At 46.6% G+C, this 20252-nt stretch overlaps 1 protein-coding gene across 1 annotated transcript; it reads right to left on the bottom strand.

Annotated features, from left to right (window-relative positions):
* Positions 1–615: 615 nt before the first annotated feature.
* LOC135384566 (trypsin-1-like) lies at positions 616–19572 on the bottom strand. Its single transcript, XM_064613762.1, has 6 exons — positions 19521–19572; positions 18351–18439; positions 18168–18290; positions 7998–8181; positions 5762–5898; positions 616–780 (listed from the first exon to the last, which is right to left on the bottom strand). Exons 1-6 carry the CDS (start codon positions 19570–19572, stop codon positions 616–618), a joined length of 750 nt encoding a protein of 249 aa, XP_064469832.1.
* Positions 19573–20252: the final 680 nt, after the last annotated feature.

Consider the following 20252-nt stretch of genomic DNA (forward strand, 5'->3'; position numbering starts at 1 on the left):
ACCGCCTGGTATGATCTGGCAGCAGCAGCCACTCTGACATCCTCTACATTTCCGCTTAGTCCACAGTGACCTGGGATCCACTGAAAATGGATGGAGAGACCTACGTCGCACAGACGCTGAACGTCGCTGAGGATGTCCGTGACACTTGGAGCTAATGCTGGAATAACTAATGCTAACGATGGAATAACCGGAGGAGATCGAGGGCAGTGAGGGAGACCACGGGGGAGACGAAGACACTTTTGACTTTACTACAAACGAGGGAAATTTAGGCTTTGCTTCCGCAATGATTTTGTAGAGGTTGCACTGCTTGCGACAGGGATTGAAAACTTTCATATTCGTGTGCCTTTTCTGAAGGAAATGCTGATTACACATCACTAGAGTTTACGTTCGCGTCTGACTCACCGCTCGTGGGAAGAAAATACTAGAAAACACTAGAAAAACACCTATGTCGTTATAAAAACAGTCTCAACCGTTTCTCTTTTTTTTAGTGCTAATTAAACACTGTGAAGCCTTGTTCCCTCTTGACATATTTCAAAACGGAACAGACATGTATCACACCTGCAGACATCTTCCACATGTGCATGGTGAGAAAGTATGGCAAAATGCGTAAAGATACTATGAAGATTTTAATAAAGCGACGTTCCTATTTATCCAGTCAACGTAAGAGGCTACTCTGGTGTACACCCCAGGAAAGATGCCACACGAGTAACCGTACGAGACGATTCCAGCCAACACAAAAGACCCATTCTGTCTCTGTACGGCGGGTCCACCCGAGTCACCCTGCAGAAGAAAGAGGACACTATACAGTAACCATGCATTGTGACATATGCTATGTACGACAAATTATCCACTCTTAAAAATGACGGAGGGGGGGGGGGCGAAATAGCTCGCCGTTGCTGGCCACGCACGAGTGGGCATCGTCACGACTATAGCAAAGAAAAAAGATAGTGAGTTGAAGGGTGAGGTATTAGCACGATGAACGGTACTGATGAGACGGAAGTGCAATGTGGATGCGAGGTGCACTGGAGGGGATTTTTGCACGAGGGCCGTTCGTTGAAGGAAACGTATACGAGGTTGCGAGTTTTGATAGTTCGTTCTGCAGAAGAACCTTCGGGGAATAGGATGTCGGCCACTATGCCAGGCCTGGAGTGTGTGGGAGGTGGGCTTCCCGCACAGTGTGGTATGCATCACATTCTGTCAGGTTATGTTCGATAGTTTCCGGATGATGACAGTGACATGCAGCTAGAATCCTCCCTCCTAAAAATGAACTTCCCCGCATAGCACGCTCCTAGCCAACCATCATCTCGAATGATATCGTTATCTGATTTGTTGAAAACGAAAGGTGTACACCGGCTTTTTTTTTTTTTTTTTTTTACACTTATCCTGTTCATAATTGTCACACAAAACAAGGCGTACGCCTCCCGTTTTCAACAAATCAGGGCAGATAACGATATCATTCCATATTATAGATGGCTAGGAGCGTAATATGCGGTGAAGTTCATTTCCAAGAGTATGGGAAGGTACAAGAAGGTATACTTTCAATGTTTGCTTTCAACGTTATGCAGCTCTTGTGGCACCATATGGAATATATCCAGCAGCAGCACCCTCACTGCAATCACTAATATATCCTACCGGATCAGCATCAACGAGACGGAATAAAGGGAGGTTTCTATACAGAGGTATTGCTAGAAGTGAAGCACTGCTCCCGGAAAGATTTTTCCTAGTCTTTCTACAGATAATGCTCAGGACCCCCTTCAAAACCGCGTACGCGGTGGAGGGAAGCAAAAGTGAGCCTGCTCTTCTTTTTAGGGCGAGCGTCTTTGTAAATGCCTTTCATATGATCGGCAGGACTCCTCGTTGTCATATCCCATGCCTTCCCGGGCATGCATTGCCACGTATATTCTGTTGAAGACTGTGGGTATAGACGAGCATGCAACATTCTCTGTTGAAGACTGCAGGTGGGCTAATGCTCATGGTGTTGTCGCCCTTCCGGGCGGACATTACAACGCGGATTTGAAAGGAGGTCAGGAATGTCATTTCCCCATAACAGAAACCACTTTAAATGGGCACTAAAGTGGTATCCAACATGGCCAAAAACTGCTGCCATCTTGTAAAGCAGTGTGTGAAAAGCATTCCCATAAAAGATTTTTGGCCAAAGCTTTTTCACTGTCAAGCAATTTCATTTAGGTTCGTTCATTTAGGTTTCATTCTCAGGTTCGAGCGCTCCGGTCTATAAACCGCACACCTCTAGTGTGACGTCTGTGACTGAGACCCCTCTCATTTGTTGGTAGAAAAAATCATCTGCTACGAGAAGCTACGAGCATGGCGAGCTCTTCCTTGTTGACTGCTATTCATTATATCACGTTTTCTGAAAAACGAAGCATATATGCAGCCCGACGATATAGTATTACGATCACTAGAGTAATTTTCGTGGCTTCTGTGCAATCCTCGTTGCTGATCTCCAACTGGTGAGCGACGTACGAGTCATTCATGTGATGCGGCGTTCAAAGCAAGTATACTTCCGAGGCCTTTGCTGTGCTGCGTCCGTCTGGTGCGAAGTCCAGCTCCATAGAACGCCGCACTGTCGGGATGAAATGTCTATTTTGTGTCCATTATGTACGGCATAATGAGAACAAAATAGAATCCGCCTCCCATTTTCAACAAATCAGAGGCGAGAACGTTGTCATTCTGGGTGATGGTTGGCTAGGAGCGTGCTCTCCCCGACGAACTCATGCACCCTCTACGCATCTCCACCCTTCATCCTCTATCCTCCATCCGTCTTTCTTTTTTTTTTTCGTTTCTTTGCTATAGTCGTGACGACGCCCACTTCTGTGTGTCCAACAACGGCGAGCCGGTCCTGCCATTATCCCCCCTCATTTTTAAGAGTGTGGGGTGTCGCTGTACACGCACAGATAGATTCGTGATGCACTACTCGCTCTCCCCATGGTGTCAGCGGTCCCAAAAGGTCGAGGTCGCTGGCAGCCTTCGAATCCTTCATTTAGGATATAACGTAACGGAAGAACGTCTAGCGTCTCAGAAGCGGTACACTCTAAAAACAGAACTTCACCGCATAGCACGCTCTGCGCCAACCATGGCCACGAACGATGGGGTTATGGCTCCTGATGAGGTGAGAGGAGGGCGTATGCCTTTTTGTGTCAAATCAATTATCGTATATCCAAATTGACAGAAAGGGTGGGGGCGGGGTAATGGCAGGATAGGCTCGCCGTTGTTGGCCACACAGTGGCCGTCGTCACGACTATAGCAAAAAAAAAAAAGAACACAAAACACAAAGAAAGGACGGACGGATGGAGGATAGAGGAGGATGAAGGATGGGGATGCGGTGGGGGGGCACGAGTTCGTCGGGGAAAGCAAAGCATTAGATGGGTCGTTGAGCAAGGCCTGCCTTCTGCAGAGAGAGAATGAGGTTTCTTGCTTTGGCGGAACCTTCGGCAGAAGAACCAGCGGGGTAGAGGATGTCTGCTAGCGTATACCCAAGGTGGAGCGAGGGAGATGGGCTTCGCGCGCAGAATGGTATGCTCGGCAGTCTCGCAGGATGTGTTCGATTGCTTCGGGTTGCTGACAGTGGCCACAGCTGGCGTCACCCCTAGAGCCGATATTGAACAGCTAAGAGTTGGTGAACGCACACCCAGTGCGGAGCCTATGGAGCATGGTCTGTATGCTTCGAGCAAGGTTTTTCATGGGAAGAAGGGGGCGATGATGGTGCATGACGTCCCGTATCCCAGGGTGGCGCAGTTCAACAAGCTGCTGAGCGGCCATCTGCCTGTCGGTGTCGTCCGGAGTTGGCAAAATATTGCTGCAGCCCAGGTATGCCGAGGACGCCAGCTGGTCCGCCCTTTCGTTGCCGCCGACACCGACGTGGGACGGGATCTATTGGAAGACAATATCGCCTCCGGTTTGTTTATGCTGAGCGCACGATCTTCTGATGCTTCGCGCTAAAATGTTGTCACACATGGGGTTCATCACGTCCCATAGAGCGCTTCTCGAGTCTGTGAGTAAGACTGCCCTGGCGAACCCTCGCACCTGGACCGCAGCAGCTGCATGCAGGAGAGCCAGGAGTTCAGCAGTCGTGGAGGATATCGGGTAACGCGACGATCTCCCTTGCCAGGCCACGTTCACTGATGGGATGTGGAAGGCACAAGTAGCATTTTTGGTACGGTCGTCAATAGAGCCATCAGTGAATACTAGAGTATGTGAGCGGCAGACGTCAGTTATAAGCTTCTCAGCCGCCTTTATAGCGACCAGGGGGCTACATTCCCTCTATTTGACAGAAAAAGGCGCACGGCCCCCTCTGTCCTCGAATCACAAACTACATCCCTAGCATGCTATGAGATGAAGCTCTGTTTTTAGAATGTAGCAGACTCTCCAGCCTCAGCGGTGAGCGAGCGATGAGGAGCTTCCCCTCCCCACACGTCACATAGTGACGCGGGTCCCAGCGTTCATCACGCGTCTATCGTAAAGGCGAAGCAGGGTATTCCGGACGGGAGATTCGGGAGGCTGCTGTAGGCGTCGCAAGTTCGCTACGGTTGTACTAATTGTGGGAAAATTGTATTCGGGCGCCAGACACTCCGTATCATAGGCGCCAACTGCGGGCGGGGGGGGGGGGGGGGGCCTTGTCCCCCCGGAACATGAACTGGGGGGGAGCGCCGCCTCCCCCGGGAAGTCCCGCTAAGAGACTGACACCAGCCTTCGGGGCCCGGCGCGCCCGGGTCAAAAGAGCGAGGAGGCACCAACCCCAAAAATGCATCTTGCAATTTGTAAAATATGTGTCTGCCCACCATACTCATAATCACAGTAGAAGGTGAGGCGAAGAAACACAGAGGATGACACAACACATAGCCTGAATTTCGCCCAAAGCAATCAGATCAATGAAACGAAGCAGTCGAAAAGGTACCAGCAACTGCCAGGGAGGGGTAACGGTAGGATCTTCGGAACAAATACCCGTTGGGAGCGGGTTCAACTCCCGCTGCTCCATTTCATTGACCATATTCATTATTTGCGCGCATTTCGGGTCAAACACCGAGGATACAACGCATTTTGTTCCTTTTGCACTCAGTTTTCAAAGGCGTAATGCCTTCAGTTTCAGTTGTACACATGTTCACTGTTTACGTTCTTTCTTTTTGTTGTTGTTGTTGTTGTTGTTGTTTGTTTTCTGTTCTTCCTTCCTCTTATCTCTATACCAGTTCTGCATACATCATAGTATCCCGCCAGAGAGTGTGATTCTTCAGCTTTAGTTTTGTGTTCTTCATTTTTCTTTTCCTTTTCCTTCCTTTTTGTTTTCTGTTGCTTTCTTCTTTCCTTTGCCTTTTTTGTCTTCCCCCTTTCACCTTTTTTTGGAATAACAAGCCGATATCCACCCATCTGGCTTACCTTTCCTTTCTTTTTTTTTTCTTAATAAACTTACCCCCCCCCTCGCCAGTGTACTTACTTCGCGGTGCGCCCTTGCACCCCCCCCCCCCCATGAAAATGAAAACTCTCCGCCTCTGCTCCGTATCGACCAGAACAGAAGAAGAAAGACGAACCAGAAAACAAAAACGAAGTTGTGTGCCCCTAGACTGCTCCATTAAAATGACAATAAATCATAGCCAAATTAGAACCTACAAATATTGAACCTTTAGTTTTGTACCGTATGGCGAGGCATGTACTCATTTCTGCATACTTCGCCCAATTTCGTCCGGTGGTCATTCTGGTGGGTCTCATCGCGTAACTGCCACACAGATCATGAAGCTAAGATGTGCTGTACCTGACATGAATCTCGCGTTGGTACTCCAGCGCATATCATGCTTTCCTTCTCGTATGAACCGAAGGTACCCATTGAGCACATGAGATCTGGCAGCACCGGGACCGTAACGTCCAACAGAACAGGTGAAGCATCGCCTTCTGCAAGACAACGAGAAAAGCACGTGAAAACAGCCGTTGCAAATTGAACGAGGGTGGCTCAAATATAAATGGGAATGTGTTTCTTTCAAACAGTACAATCAAAACCTTTTATATTCTACTTTTCGATGCTGTCACCTTCGAGTGCAATGCGCTTGTTGCATTGTTCCCGGAGCGTCTTGAATCAAATCTTGAAAACTGCATGTTCCTGTTTTTCGTGAAATTAGGACTTCGGATCATCTCGTCATCAATGGTGACTTTTCTACCTCAAGAAAGTAGCCACACCCTTTAGGTAATACTACTACTGAACGCTCTTGATATTAATAGGGTGAGATAGCTACACAGCATATAAGTCTTTTACGAACATTCACGGCACGCCACGTGAAGTGACAGTACAAAGGCACAGTGCCGACAGCACTCAGCTTCACTAACACGCCAAAAAATTCAACCTTCTTAATTCAAAAGGATTTTGTTGGCATACATACACACATACGTTATATGATGATAAAGTAGGCGATTCACCACTGTTGTGGCAGTACACTGCGTCATTGCTTTTTGGGAACGAATGAGGAGATGATGATGGAAAGGGTACTTCTAAAGATGTGTCGCCATTCCCGTAGAGTAAGAGCTCCGCAAGAACACGAAAGCCTTGCATCTAGTGGGGAGCGTTCGACTACGGTCTGAGAATCTTGGCGAGGTCGAACGGCCGTTGGTAGAACAGACGCACATTGTCGAGCGAAGGACGGAGGTACTCGGAAGCATAACTCATGGTTCACGCTGTATACAGTGGCAAGGACCGAGCAGGTCCTGTTAGCCAAGAACTTTCCACATTTGTTGTTCTACTTGTCGCTTTTTGTGAAGTAAATGAACCTGAGTGGGACGTGGCCGTGTTTGAGTGCTCGGCGTGCAACAGCATCCGCAGCCTCGTTTCTGGCAATGCCACAGTGACCAGGGAGGCATTGAAGCCTGATATAAAGTCCGTTTGAGACTACAACGTCATATCGGTGCAGCACATCTTACACTATATAGTACCAGGGACCCAGCTATAAACGTTGAGGCTGAAGCTTCTAAGCCACTGAGTCACTGCAGACAGAACATTGAAAGTCCGTGAGTTGATAAGCGATGAAGTTTAAAACCATGTGTATCCCGTGGAGCTCAGCTGCTGAAGCCGAGACCATGTGTAGCAGACGTACCGACCTTTCGACATTTATCTCGGGAATCACGAACGCACATGACGAGACAGATGTTGTTGATGCATCGGTGAAGAGTTTTATTCTGCAGTGACATTTTTAATAAATCTAGACCGAGATATCGCAGGATCTGGGTCGATAGATCCCTGCAGGGTAGCCTCGAGACATTGACCCTCACTTTCGGAAGCTGCAAGGCCCACCGACTTTGGAATCTTGGTATGCGTGCTGCTTATGGTTAGGAATAAGGGAGCCCTGTGCCTGAACAACACGTGACAGCAGAGGTGGAGCGTCACAATATGGCTCCGAGCATATTATAGGGACGGTGACGCGTTGCCAGTCGTGCATGAGGGCGAAATGATTATTGCATCCTGAGAACGGGTACAAGGGGTTCTCTTGCCTGTGCCATGTATACTACGTTTGATATTGCTCGAGGAAAGCGAAGACACAGCTTGACTCCCTTTGCCTGTTTGGTGCTTGCTCTGTTGTGAAAAAGAGTGTATGTGGTACGCTAGCATCTGGCTTATTGAGGGAGCCGTGGACACTGCGCATCGCTTTCGTGGAGGCACCCCACCGACAGCCACAGAAATATCGCAGTACGTTAAGCCGACGCTCTGCGCTTGCCTTCAGACGACGCACCTCCGAAGCTTACACGACAGGCCCCGATCCAGTGAACCAGGAGGAACCTCTGGCATGTACACGGCGTACTTGGTATCTATATATTTTGCTTGTTAGCAACCACTACGGTATTTAATTTCTTTTTTTTTCCTTTTTTTGTGTGTAACCAGTAATGTACAAATCTGACCATTCCTTTCAGCCACGTGGCATCCTGTCACGAGGCTACTCCCAGCGTTCTCACACAAACAGCTTCAAGAAATCCACTACACTGGATATTATTATAAGTCCAAAGCTTACCCGGATAGATACTGCCCCATCCTGTGACGTCAACGTTGCCGCGTATCTCGTAGTTCTTGGTCGGTAGGCACACGGAACCGATGAAACCGTTGGATGCGGCAAGGTCAAATGGTTCAGTGAGTTTTATGAGGGCTATGTCATTCGCCACTGGTTCATAGCTTTCGTGAACCTTGACCTGTGCTACCTATGGTGTAAACAGAGGACCAAACGCAATCACGTACAGGGAAGTGGCGCCGTGTAGTGTGAGAGTAATAATGATATTGTATGGTTCCTGTCCAACGTCCGTCCACTATTGCAGGGCAGGAAGGCACACACCAACCACGGTCCTAAGAAAAATATGTGTATCACGTTAAGCAGTTGGACCTATTTTCCGGAACAAACCCTTTCTTGTTAAGAAAAAGCTTTGTCTGTAAATTGTCAAATTGGTCAGAGCGTTTACAATTAACCTCGACTGTGGACGGGTCAGGCTGCGTCTTGTTCGCAACTGCTTATCGTGACCGAGGCTCGCATTAAAATATCACTTACGCCTCTTTCTTGCATGGCGGGGGGCGGGTTCTCCAAGTCGGTGAGACCAGCGCGAATCCGAAGTCTCGAAGGATTGGGCCTGTATGCAATCGAAATGACTCGGTTATTCCCAGCTTCTTTAAATTAGCCTTGTTGAATATGGCACGTTGGATTGACTAGAGACTACAAGCATCCGCTGTTATTTTGGAATCACCTTTTTTCAGGTTCTTGAATATTTTGACAGACGTTTTCCCGTTCGTCATGTCTCTTTTTTTTTTTTTTCAATTCCGCGTTAGCACTGCGAAGCAACTGTGGCTATAAGCGGCGTACAGACGGGGCACATGGATAGATGACAACAGGAAAGAGCGGGGACATGGGGATTAGTATGCGTCTAGGGCCGACTTCAGGGGGAACTGTGCCGACATTCGTCCGGAAAGACTGCCAGAAAACGCAGACAAAACGTCAGACAGAACAGACAGTACCGAAATTCGAACGCCCGTGACGTCCTATCTTACTCAACTGATGTGCTATTCAACAAAGCAATAATTAATATAGTATAATATAGTATATTTGCGTATACAATTTGGATATGGTAACTATATGAAATTTGCGTTGGAAACTGCGTTTGAGAAACGAATGCCAGATATTCAATTAACGGATCGCTTTTCTTCTCATGTATGTCCAGCCGTATCGCGGCAAAAACTCGAGAAGCGTGTGTGTGGTGGTCCAGAAAGCACGCGCTTGAGGCAGTAGCGCAGCGTTTTCCGCCCCGCTATTGTAGTAACAACTTAAGCATTATCCCATAGATACTCGGCAACGCACGCCTATCCATTATTGTTAAGCTCGTCAAGACAGTGCGTGGTATGCCGTGGCTCTGCAACGCTCGGATATACAGGCTGTTTTTTAACGCGTAAGCATTAGGAGTGTCAAAATGCACTCTAAAAACAGGGGGGGGGGGGCTAATGGCAGGGTAGGCTCGCCGTTGTTGGCCACACAGAAGTGGGCGTCGTCACGACTATCGCAAAAAAAAAAAAAACGAAAGAAAAAGAACGCAAAGGCAAAACAAAACACAAAGGAAGGACGGACGGATGGAGGATAGAGGAGGTTGAAGGATGGGGATGCGGTGAGGTGCAGAACTTCACCGCATAGCACGCTGTGCGCCAACTATTGCCGAGAATGATAGGGTTATCGCTTCTGATTCGAAGAGGAATGGGGCGTACGCCTTTTTGTGGCAATTTTCATATATCCAAATCGCCACAAAAAGGCGTACGCCCCCATCTCTCTTTCAATCAGAAGCGATAACCATATCATTCGTGGCAATGGTTGGCGCACAGCGTGCTATGCGGTGAAGTTCCGTTTTTAGAGTGTGGAAAAAGATGTATGTATGTTTGAGAGAGAAGGAGATTGAGAGAGATAGTGAAGCCTCGCCGAGGGAGAGGTATAAGTGGAGATGTAAAGGAGAGATAAGAGGGTAAATGAAGGTAAATGATATGGAATTGAAGTAGTTGAAAGTCATTAAGGGTACGAGGCAAGAGTAATTAAAGGTATTTTTTTCCTTACAAACAACCAACCAACCAAACAAAAGTAATCAGAGGTAATTAAAGCAAGAAAGTCGAGTTTAAAGTTAATGAGTGTAAGATATATGTAATTAAGAGAAAGATTGAATACAATTCAAGATTACCGATCCCTTAATTGAGATTAGGAGGTTAATTAATGGATTCAGATCTCTTTTATTACGTTTACTTGCTTTAATTACTCTCAATTTATCTTTAATTGACGTTAATTAGCTTTAATTACATTTAATTACATCCGGTAATCTGTGGTTACCTGTGGTAATTAAATGGTAATTGAAAGTAATTGAGGTAAATTAAAGGTTAATTAAATTGACTTACATATAGTAATTGAAAATCTCGAACCGGAAGATACGTATAGACCGGAGGCGGATAACCGGAAGTCAGGTTAGACAGGAAATGAACAACCGGAAGTCAAGTTGGACCGGAAGTGGATACCGGAAGTCACGATTGACGGGGAGTGGACAACCGGAAGTCAGGGTAGACAGGAAGTGGACAACCAGAAGTCGGCTTTAGATCGGAAGTGGATACCCGGTAGTCAAGTATAGACAGGAAAATGCGCTTAATGCTAACGCGTTTCTCTCGCATTTACCGCTAAATCGTCACTGATTTATTCTTTTTTTTTTTTTTTTCAATTCGATAGCATTTCTTTAACGCACTTTTGAGGACCGGGCGTCTGCGTCGTGTGACACTGCTTGGAGAGGTTTCTTTATCGCGGTTCCCGTTCAGTAGGGAGATTTAGAAGGATTCGAAGGCCATGTCCGCTCTGCCATGTCACTGGTCGCTCAGTGTCTGCACAGCGCGTCTCACGTAATGGCGTCCACGTCATCTAGCAACATGGACGCCGCGGAGTTACAGCGTAGGCTGTGTGCTTCGGAGCATTCGCGCAAGTATAGAGTTCGCAGGTAAGCCACTATTACTAAAGGGAACAACAACAACAAATAAATCATGAAGATGACTAAAGGGAGTCGCAGACGCGGTGGCCGAAAATGAGGAATCCTAAGCGATGTGCGGCCAATAATGCCAGGAAGCGGCGTGCACCAAAGCGCGCAGCCATTACAATCGTCCAGACGTTCACATATGCGCACCACCTTAACAAGGAGTCGAGCCATTGGTGTCGAGCTTGTCTCGCGAGTTACCAGACTCTGCGACAAGGAAGGGTAGCTCTCTTGACCCAAATGCACTGTGCGGCAGTTTCTCACTTAACAATGCGCGAACTATCCGTGTAATGCGGGTGAACTATATCCTTGCCTAGAGGCACCTCGGCACTCGAGTCACTGAACGAGGTACCCTGTATACGGTACCCTCTTCCTCAAAGTGGACGAGGGAGTGCATACGACAGGCAAAAAGTATGTTCTTGAACGTGTAATTAGTTGTTGCAACGCAGACAGTAACGATGAAAGATGAAAGTCACTGAAAAGGTTAGCCAGCTGTAGGGATCGAACCCACATCTTCTGGATTGCCTCAGAACATCAGTTTATCTCTTGCAGACAGTAAGACGGGACGCAAGCGGAAGCTTGTCTTGCGACTATATCAAGGAGATACGTTCACGTCGCCAGGTGATCGTGATGCAGATTATGTTGTCTGCAAGTTCTACGGCATAACAGTAAGCGTTTTGAAAGGCAGCTTCTCATTCTTGGTGTGAGTGCATCATTTCGCAGCAGTCGCTTTTTCTCCGTATTCCGGATTCGGTCGTGAAAGCAAATGACGAAAAACTCCGTATTATCCGTACATAATAAGCTCTGAAAACCCGGAACCTTAAATTAGATGATACTGTACATGAGATGGAGGAGATTTCTTCTATAGAGCCGTACAGACTTGGAGGATATGTAAAAAGAGATGATGCAAAGAGGGATTGGTCACAAAGGATTAGGAACACAAAATTCATGAGACTCATTGTAACATTTTCATAGCGAATTGTGACGGAAAACGCCGTCTCCGATTGTGTACTCGGTACAATATATAGTGGCGTGCGAAATTTACCGTCCAGGGCAGGATTGTGAATTATTTCTTGTGAGTATTTGTTACGAGTAGTTCGTTACCTCTGAATCTACAGAAAGCGAATAATTAAAAAAATATACGAAGAAAACGTGACATTTTGTAGAAAATAATCATATTTGCCTACAAAAATTCGAAAAACGCAGTTGAAAAGCATCCAGACACGCACCTGTCGTATATTGCTGCAGGGAGCTTTGTTGCTCCCTTAGGGTCACGCAAACCATTTCATGGAGCGCCCCGGTACAGTTTGGATATGCTCCATGAACCTCCAAGTGAAAGCATGGCCCCGAAAACGACCGTTCGGCTGACCTCTCCATACAGTCCATAATGAACTCCTCTTCTTTTTTAATAAACACATCCCCCCATAACGCACGAGCAAATTAACGAAGGGCCATAAAGTTTTGTGAAGAAGGGCATCGTGAGACATTGTGCCATTGCAACATAATTGCTAGCTTTCATGCTAGATTTGGTGTTGAACATAACTTACCAAGCGGTAGGTAAAAAAAAAACAAAAAAACTACCAGACACTCTTAAAGATGATGGTGGTGGTGGTGCATCTGAAAGAGCTCGCCGTTGTCGGCCTCACAGAAGTGGGCAACGTCACAACCATAGATTGAGAAGTTGCCCGGTAAGAAGAACTCGTTACAAGTTACCGTGTGCAAAATGTAACTAAGTTAATAACGAAGTTCTTCAGCCTGAAATGTAACTCGCAGTTATTGAGTTGCTTAAGAAAAAGAACGAGTTACTTCCAAGTTACTTCTGACACAAAATAGCACTACGCAGGTGCAGCGCGCGTGAGCAGTTGAGTTAGACCTTGAGTTGCCTGCGGGGGAGTGCAACACGCTTAGATCGTTTTCGTTTATGTCCAACAATAGACCTCTCCCTGTTTGTAAACAAATGACGTCGTAGTGTTCGACAGCGCCAAAGTTTGGTAGAACTGAACTACGCTCGAAGCTAGAGGTGAACAAGGTCGCGCCCGAAAGCCACGGTCTTGAGGGGATTACGATATGGCCCTACTTTTCTTTCAATGGGAGGCACAAGTGCCCGTTCGTGGATCCCAGCCCTCTCCTTCCGATTTGTTCCGGTTTGTCTACCAATGTCATGATGACGTTTCTCTGGTAGAGGTCTATTCGAACGCTTTGCATCTTACTCCCTGTGGGCGCACAATGGTTCAGCTTCATTTCAATGGCAGCGGTTCTTACTTCTTGAATAGAATACTGTCATTGATTGAATATCACGTTTTATGGCAAAAAAACGCAATAAAGGAACCGGAGAGAAAGCAAGAAAATATGTGGACGTCAGTGAAAAGCGAGTTAAAAGTAACTTGGAACTTAACTTAAGTTACTTTGGCAAAGTTACCTGAAAAAGGAACGAGTTCCTCTGAAAGTTACCACGGCGCAAAAGTACCGAGTTAAGTTACAAGTTACCAAAAAAGAAAAAGGAACTTAGTTACAGTAACGAGTTACGTCGAACTCTCACAACTAACGCTCTGGGGGAATGTGCGCCCTGGGCCGACGTCTAAGGAAACTGGGCCGATATATGTCTGACGGACAAAAATGGACTTCACCACATAGCACGCTCCTATAGCTAACCATCATCCCGAGTGACATCGTTCTCTCCATTGATTTGATGAAAACCGGGGGCGTTACGCCATTTTCGTTGCACTATGCAGTTCATAATTGCCACAAAAATGGCGTACAGCATCCCGTTTTCATCAAATCAGGCGAGAGAAGGTGTCATTCGGGATGGTGGTTGGCTAGGAGCGTGCTGTGCGGTGAAGCTCCGTTTTTAGAGTGGAGTGGACAAAATGGTTGGAAAGAAATTTTGTGGGGATGTGGGTTGTGCTCAGACACTTTTAAGACAAATGTTGGCACAGTTCCTCGAGCAGTCTGTCCAGGACGCTCAATCCCGCCTGCGACAGTAGTGAAGTTGCCCTCCAGAGCGTGGCCGACTATGGCAAGAAATTCCATCATCACCACCATCACCATCGTCGTGTGGATGTTGAAAAGACTGCTGCAGATATTGTTCACGAGCTAAAAGAGGAAAACGTTGCAAATGTGAGCCGCAGCGATGGTACAGGACGGCTACATGAGGTGTTACATTAGTCTTAGGACGCGTTCTCGCGTTCTCGTAAAGATTAGCGAAACAAAAATAGTAGTTGTAGTCTCGGCTGGAACTTGCTGAGGATCACGGTAACTGTATATACACTCCAAAAACACAACTTCACCGCATAGCACGCTGTACGTCAACCATTGACAGGAATGATAAGGTTATCGCTTGCGATTCGAAGGTAGAGGAGGGCGCACGCCTTTTTGTGGCAATTTTCATATATTCAAATTGCCACAAAAAGGCGTACGCTCCCCTCTCTCTTCGAATCACAAGCGATAACCCTATCATTCGTGTCGATGGTTGGCGCACATCGTGCTATGCGGTGAAGTACTGTTTTTATGAGTGTACCTGACGATTGAAAGAGTGTCGCTTTTTCGGGCCAGTCGAGGTTCAGCTTATCCACAAATGACAGCGGTAGGGTGCATGTAAAAGGATGCTCTTCGCGACAATCTGTTGAAGTATATGCAGAAGAGAATGCGGAATGAATGGATCTCCCAGAATGAACACAATCATAACGCCCTCTCATTTCGGATGCTGAAGCTGTAGGCCCACTCACAGGACCTTAACGAAATAAAACACCTATGGGAGGAACCTAAAGGTGTTCAAGATGTACAGGGTAAGTGCAGACAAGGTAGCCCCATATTTACGTAGCTAACGCGTTCCCTGCTTACAGTCCGAACTTCCGGTTGCGCTCGACGACACATTTATCCGATGAAAACCAACAAATAAAGTTCGCCGCGCAAACTTTACTCTATACAGAGTGTTTCTTTTTATCTGCAATAAGTTTTCATAAAAAGGGGAGTTGCCTTAGGAGGCTTGTCCTTCCTTTCGCAATGTGCCTTTACCGTATCACGTGTGTTACAATGGGCATTACATGTGCGTTTCTTCCCATGTAGCAACTGTGCTACGAATTTTGCTGGTCGTATTAGGAGTCGCCTCATCGCATTTTCTGTTTTTTTTTTTGTTTTTTTTTTAGGTTCTCGTTATCGTGACATCCTTGAACTCGTAGACGACGGTTCCCCGAGCGACATAAGTGACCTCAGTGATGACGAAGAAGAGTACGTTCCCAATGTCCAGGCTGTCGTCACGGACGGCAACGCAGAACAGCTTTTGGACTCTGACGAATCAGATGACGACGATGAAGGCGGGTGTGGTGATGGTACTTGTACTTCAGGGTCCACAGACAGAGGGCATTGGAGGAAGCAGCTGCTAGACTGCAGCTTACCACCATCTACAGAGGTGTTTGCTAAGCCCTCATCAGTGGCGTCTCCACTGACAAACGTCATGCTGGCTGTCACCAATGAGATGATAGACATGGTAGCAAGTGAAACGAACCAATACAGCGCTCACACAACAGGCAAGTCATTGAACATAACTGCAGCTGAAGTAGAGCAGTTTATCGGGATGTATGTGATGATGGGACTCATCCAGATGCCAAGCGTCAGGTGTTACTGGGAGACCGGTACTCGGTGTGAGATTATCGCCGACACCATTCCTAGGAGCCGCTTTGAAAGCATCATGCGGTTCCTCCACTTCGCTGATAACCTCAGTGCAACTGACGACATGAAAAAGGACAAAGGATGGAAAATCCGGCTCTGGCTGACGGAAGTGCGGGACAGTTTTTTGAAGATTGAGCCAGAAGAGTTCCAAAGTGTCGATGAAATTAATGATTGGCTTCACCGGCAGATGTGGTGTAAAACAGTATATGCCCATGAAGCCCCACCCTTGGGGGATAAAACTGTGGAGCCGTGCAGGGTCATCAGGCATGTTATATAACCTTGATCTGTACCAAGGACAAGCGGAGAGGAATTACAGATTTGGGCTAGGCGGTGATGTTGTTATTTCCATGTGCAGCACACTTCCAGAGAAGAGGGGCTACAAAGTGGCGGCGGACAATTTTTTTACGCCCCTGGACCTTGCAGATCAGTTTCGTAGAAAAGGATTGGTTTTGTGGGGACAATAAGAAAAAGTCGACTACAGGATTGCAGGCTGAAGTCAGACAATGACCTGAAAAAGGAAGGTCGTGGTGCATACGACAGCATTGTTGATATCTTCAGACGGGTTGCAGTTGTCAGGTGGCACACCAATAGGGCTGTGACGCTTGTATCAAACTACTGTTCAGCAGAGCCACTGGGAACAGCGCGGAGATGGGATAAAAAAGAAAAAAAGTTTGCTCAAGTTCCACAACCAAAAATTGTTGCTGAGCATAACAGATACATGGGACGTATTGACCTTCATAACTACCTTGTGGAAATGTACAAGTTTCACATAAAATCACGAATATGGTACATGTACATATTCTATCAGAGCATCATGATGATTTGTGTAAACACTTGGTTGCTTTATCGTCGGCACTGTTCCCTGCTGAGTTGCGAAGATACAAACTTGAGGAAGTTCGTCTCCGAACTGGCAATGTCTCTGATAAGGGCTGGGAAGAAGACACCTGGCCAGCCTTCCGGTGCATCACTTACCCTGCCACTAAAAAGGAAGGCAAAACAGATGTCTGCACCCGATGACATCAGGTTTGATGGAATTGACCATCTTCCCTTCTGGGGTGAAAGGAGACTAAGATGCAAGTCATGCCAACCAGAGATGAACTCAATGTCATATTTGTACTGTGTGAAATGTAAGGTGAACTTGTGTTACACCAAGGGCTGCAACTGCTTTGTCCGGTATCACAAGCCTCAATGATGCCCCAAAAACCCATTGTATCACGTGTGATACGTCGCATATCAAAGTGTATGCTTGATGTAAAAAATTCAGAATGGTGTTATTTTGTTTGTAATCACAATCTGTGGAGAATACAACTTGAAAGCAAATTTTCTCTATGGTTTTTGGTACTTGGGCATTAGAGGGAAATGAGTTTCACCACATAGCACGCTCCTAGCCAACCATCATCCCGAATGACAGCGTTCTCACCCCGGATTTGTTGAAAACTGCATAAGTGTCACAAAATAGGCTCCCTATTTTGTGACACTTATGCAGTTCATAATTGTCACAAAAATGGCGTACGCCTCCCGTTTCCAGCAAATCAGGGGAGAGAACGATGTCATTCGGGATGACGGTTGGCGAAGAGCGTGCTATGCGGTGAAGTTCTGTTTTAAGAGTGTACTGTAAACCTCAAGTGGCCGGCAAAAGAGCGTCAGCGAAGTTGGTATATCCGCCCTCACTTAGCGTCACAGAAAAGCGTCATACGCGATGTAGAGAACCCTTATCACGGTATGTTTCACGATCTTTGTTTTGTATTTTTTTTTTATTCCTTCATGTGTTCGGAGTCGCTCACGGTATCGCTCATCTCATTCTGCTCGGCACGGCTCTCACCCTTCCGCGTTGCAGTAAGTGCTGACATGTAGCGCGCGCTATGATTAGTTTTGTGCTTCATCAGCGGTTCGAGCGCATCCTAGTGTCCTAAGGCAACGCCCCTTTTTATGAAAATTTGTTGCAGCTAAAAAAAAGGACACCCTGTATGAGCTATCACTATTAACTACGAATATCAAAGTCTCATGACCCCTTCGAGCGACGCGTAAGCTCACGACTGCGTAGAAACTGGTTTGAATTATTTGGACGGAACACGTGGGCCAAAACGTCCAGGGAATGTATTGGTCAAATAATCGATGCACCACAGTGCAGTCAAGCCACCTGAGCAGCGAAAGGAACGGCAACTAAAACATTGACGAGCCAAAACCATACGAGCAAAACAGGCTACAGGATTTATTCATTTAAATGTTGGAAGTAAGCTGGTTCTCTTAGAGGTTTTTTGAATCAGGTGAGCGGCCGGATATTTTTGTAAATAAATCGGTAAGTATTCTAAAAAAGTGCATTGTTTTCTTGGTATTCGTTTCCTTAGGAGGCTGTGGCACAGTAAAAACTAAAGCCGAAAGAAACACAGCGCAATCCTCACCTGGCCCGAAACTTTTCTACGTCCGTACTTCATTACACTGTTTCTGTCGTACACGTTTGTTGCGGCAGTTTAGTAGACGTCACGCACATTGAAGTAATGAAAAGAGACCGCTTGCCTCTGCATGCAATGCGCTGCCGTAACCACAACATCTGGTGCAATGATGGATCCTCCGCAAAAATGGAAGCCATCATTTTTCATTTGAATCGATACCTGCAAACAAGGTTGCGGCATGTCACAACACCTGTAGCGAGTTAAGGTTTTCCACTTCACCTGCCACGGAAATTCGCCTGGAGACGCGTTCCGCCCTCCAACGATCCTTGCACCGGTTGACGTGGTTTGACCACACTTTGTGCATGTCACTGTGAGATGCGAAATGGAAACAGGCAAGTCAATACATAAATGAAAGGCACGATTTGCTTTCTATGCCTTTTTTACTTCTGCTACGAGGTAAGTAATGAGTATCTTTGGCGTTGGGCCGAATGCATTTGCAGCCTTTCTAAGACCATGACAATAGGTACACTCTTAAAAATAAACTGCACCACATAGTACACTCCTGGCCAACCAACATACCTGAATGACAACGTTCTCGCCACCGATTTATTGAAAACGGGATGCGGAGCCTATTTTTTACCATCATGCAGTACATAATAGGTACAAAATATGCTCCGCCTCCGGTTTTCGACAAATCAGGGGCGAGAACGTTGTCATTCGGGATGCTGGTTGGCCAGGAGCGTGCTATGTGGTGAAGTTCATTTTCAGGAGTGTACATACTGCTTCGTGATGCCATGAGACAACGACCCTGTTTTTCTTTTCTCATTTTTCAATAATAATAATATTATTAATTATTATTATCATTTTTCACAATTCTTTTTGTTCGTTTTACTATTTTTCCTTCTTGCAGTTGAGTAATGGCTTATGGTGAGGGCAATGTCCCGCTTGGCAGAGACAATAGTTACGACCTTTGCCGTGTTGTCGTTCCTAAACATAGCGCTCTGATGACGACACTATCTAGTTCCCTTCAAAGAACCATCCGCCACAAAGACCGGGTGGGTCCTTAAACAGCAAAGAATAAAACGCCTCTATCTTACACTCTAAAAACTGAACTTCACTGCGTAGCACGCTCTGCGCCAACCACTGCCACGAATGATAGGGTTATCGCTTCTCATTCGAGGAGAGAGGGAGGCGTAAGCCTTTTTGTGTCAATTATCATGTATCCAAATTGACACAAAAAGGCGTACGCACCCCTCTCTCTTCGATTCAGAGGCGATAACCCTATCATTTGTGGCAGTGGTTGGCGCACAGCGTGCTTATCGGTGAAGTTCAGTCTATAGAGTATACTGGGCGTGACGTGATAAAAACGCAACTCGCTGCTTTTCGAACGTCAGAAACGAGATCGCTCAAGGATGATAAGTGGACACGTTTGGCCACTGTAGAGCTCACCTCCTGCAGAGCAGGCCGTAATGATGAAAAGAACTTCGAAGAGCCACTGCATTTCCAATGTGGACTCATAGGGGTAAGTAAAGTGAGCGCTATATGTACACGTAGACGAAGATAAATGGAACAGGAGGAGCGCACGTGCATAAATGATTGTCCGTGGTTCGCCGCCAACTGTGAAGTTCAAGGAACTTTTTTTTATCCCCGGCCCAGGACGCACATTCCCCCAGGGCGTCAGTCGTGACGTTGCCCATACGTGAGGCCGACAACGGCAAGCCCTATCACCACCACCTTTTTATCCCCATCTACTACTGTGATACATGCACATCGAATATACGATTCAGCAAAGTATTCAAAACGTGTCCAAGCATGTAAATGGTCAGTCATCGCGTACTGACCGATTCTCATACTTTCCAATTGAAGTACTGGCCCAAAGACACAAACGTAAAATGGAGGGCGTAGAATGGAGCAAGACGAGGAGGCAAGCGTAATATCCGTGAGACTTCATTTCCAAGCGCTGTTTCTTTACTGCAGAGGCGCGGTCTTAAAGGTACCGAAAGCAGTACACTCTAAAAACAGAACTTCACCGCATAGCACGCTCTGCGCTAACCATTGCTAGGAATGATAGGATTATCGCTTCTGATTCGAAGAGACAGAGGGGCGTACGCCTTTTTGCGTCAATTATCATGTATCCAAATTGGCACAAAAAGGCGTACTCCCCACACTCTCTTTTGAATC

This window comes from Ornithodoros turicata, chromosome 2 (genome assembly GCF_037126465.1).
Source record: "Ornithodoros turicata isolate Travis chromosome 2, ASM3712646v1, whole genome shotgun sequence".
Lineage (NCBI taxonomy): Eukaryota > Metazoa > Arthropoda > Arachnida > Ixodida > Argasidae > Ornithodoros > Ornithodoros turicata.

Excerpts from the sequence above, each read along its gene's own strand:
- LOC135384566 (XM_064613762.1), bottom strand. The coding sequence starts at position 19,572 with ATGCAGTGGCTCTTCGAAGTTCTTTTCATCATTACGGCCTGCTCTGCA. Across the intron at positions 18,440-19,520 it reads TACGGCCTGCTCTGCAGGAG|TGACATGCACAAAGTGTGGT; the intron begins GTGAGCTCTACA and ends CGCATCTCACAG. Across the intron at positions 18,291-18,350 it reads CAGGCGAATTTCCGTGGCAG|GTATCGATTCAAATGAAAAA; the intron begins GTGAAGTGGAAA and ends CCTTGTTTGCAG.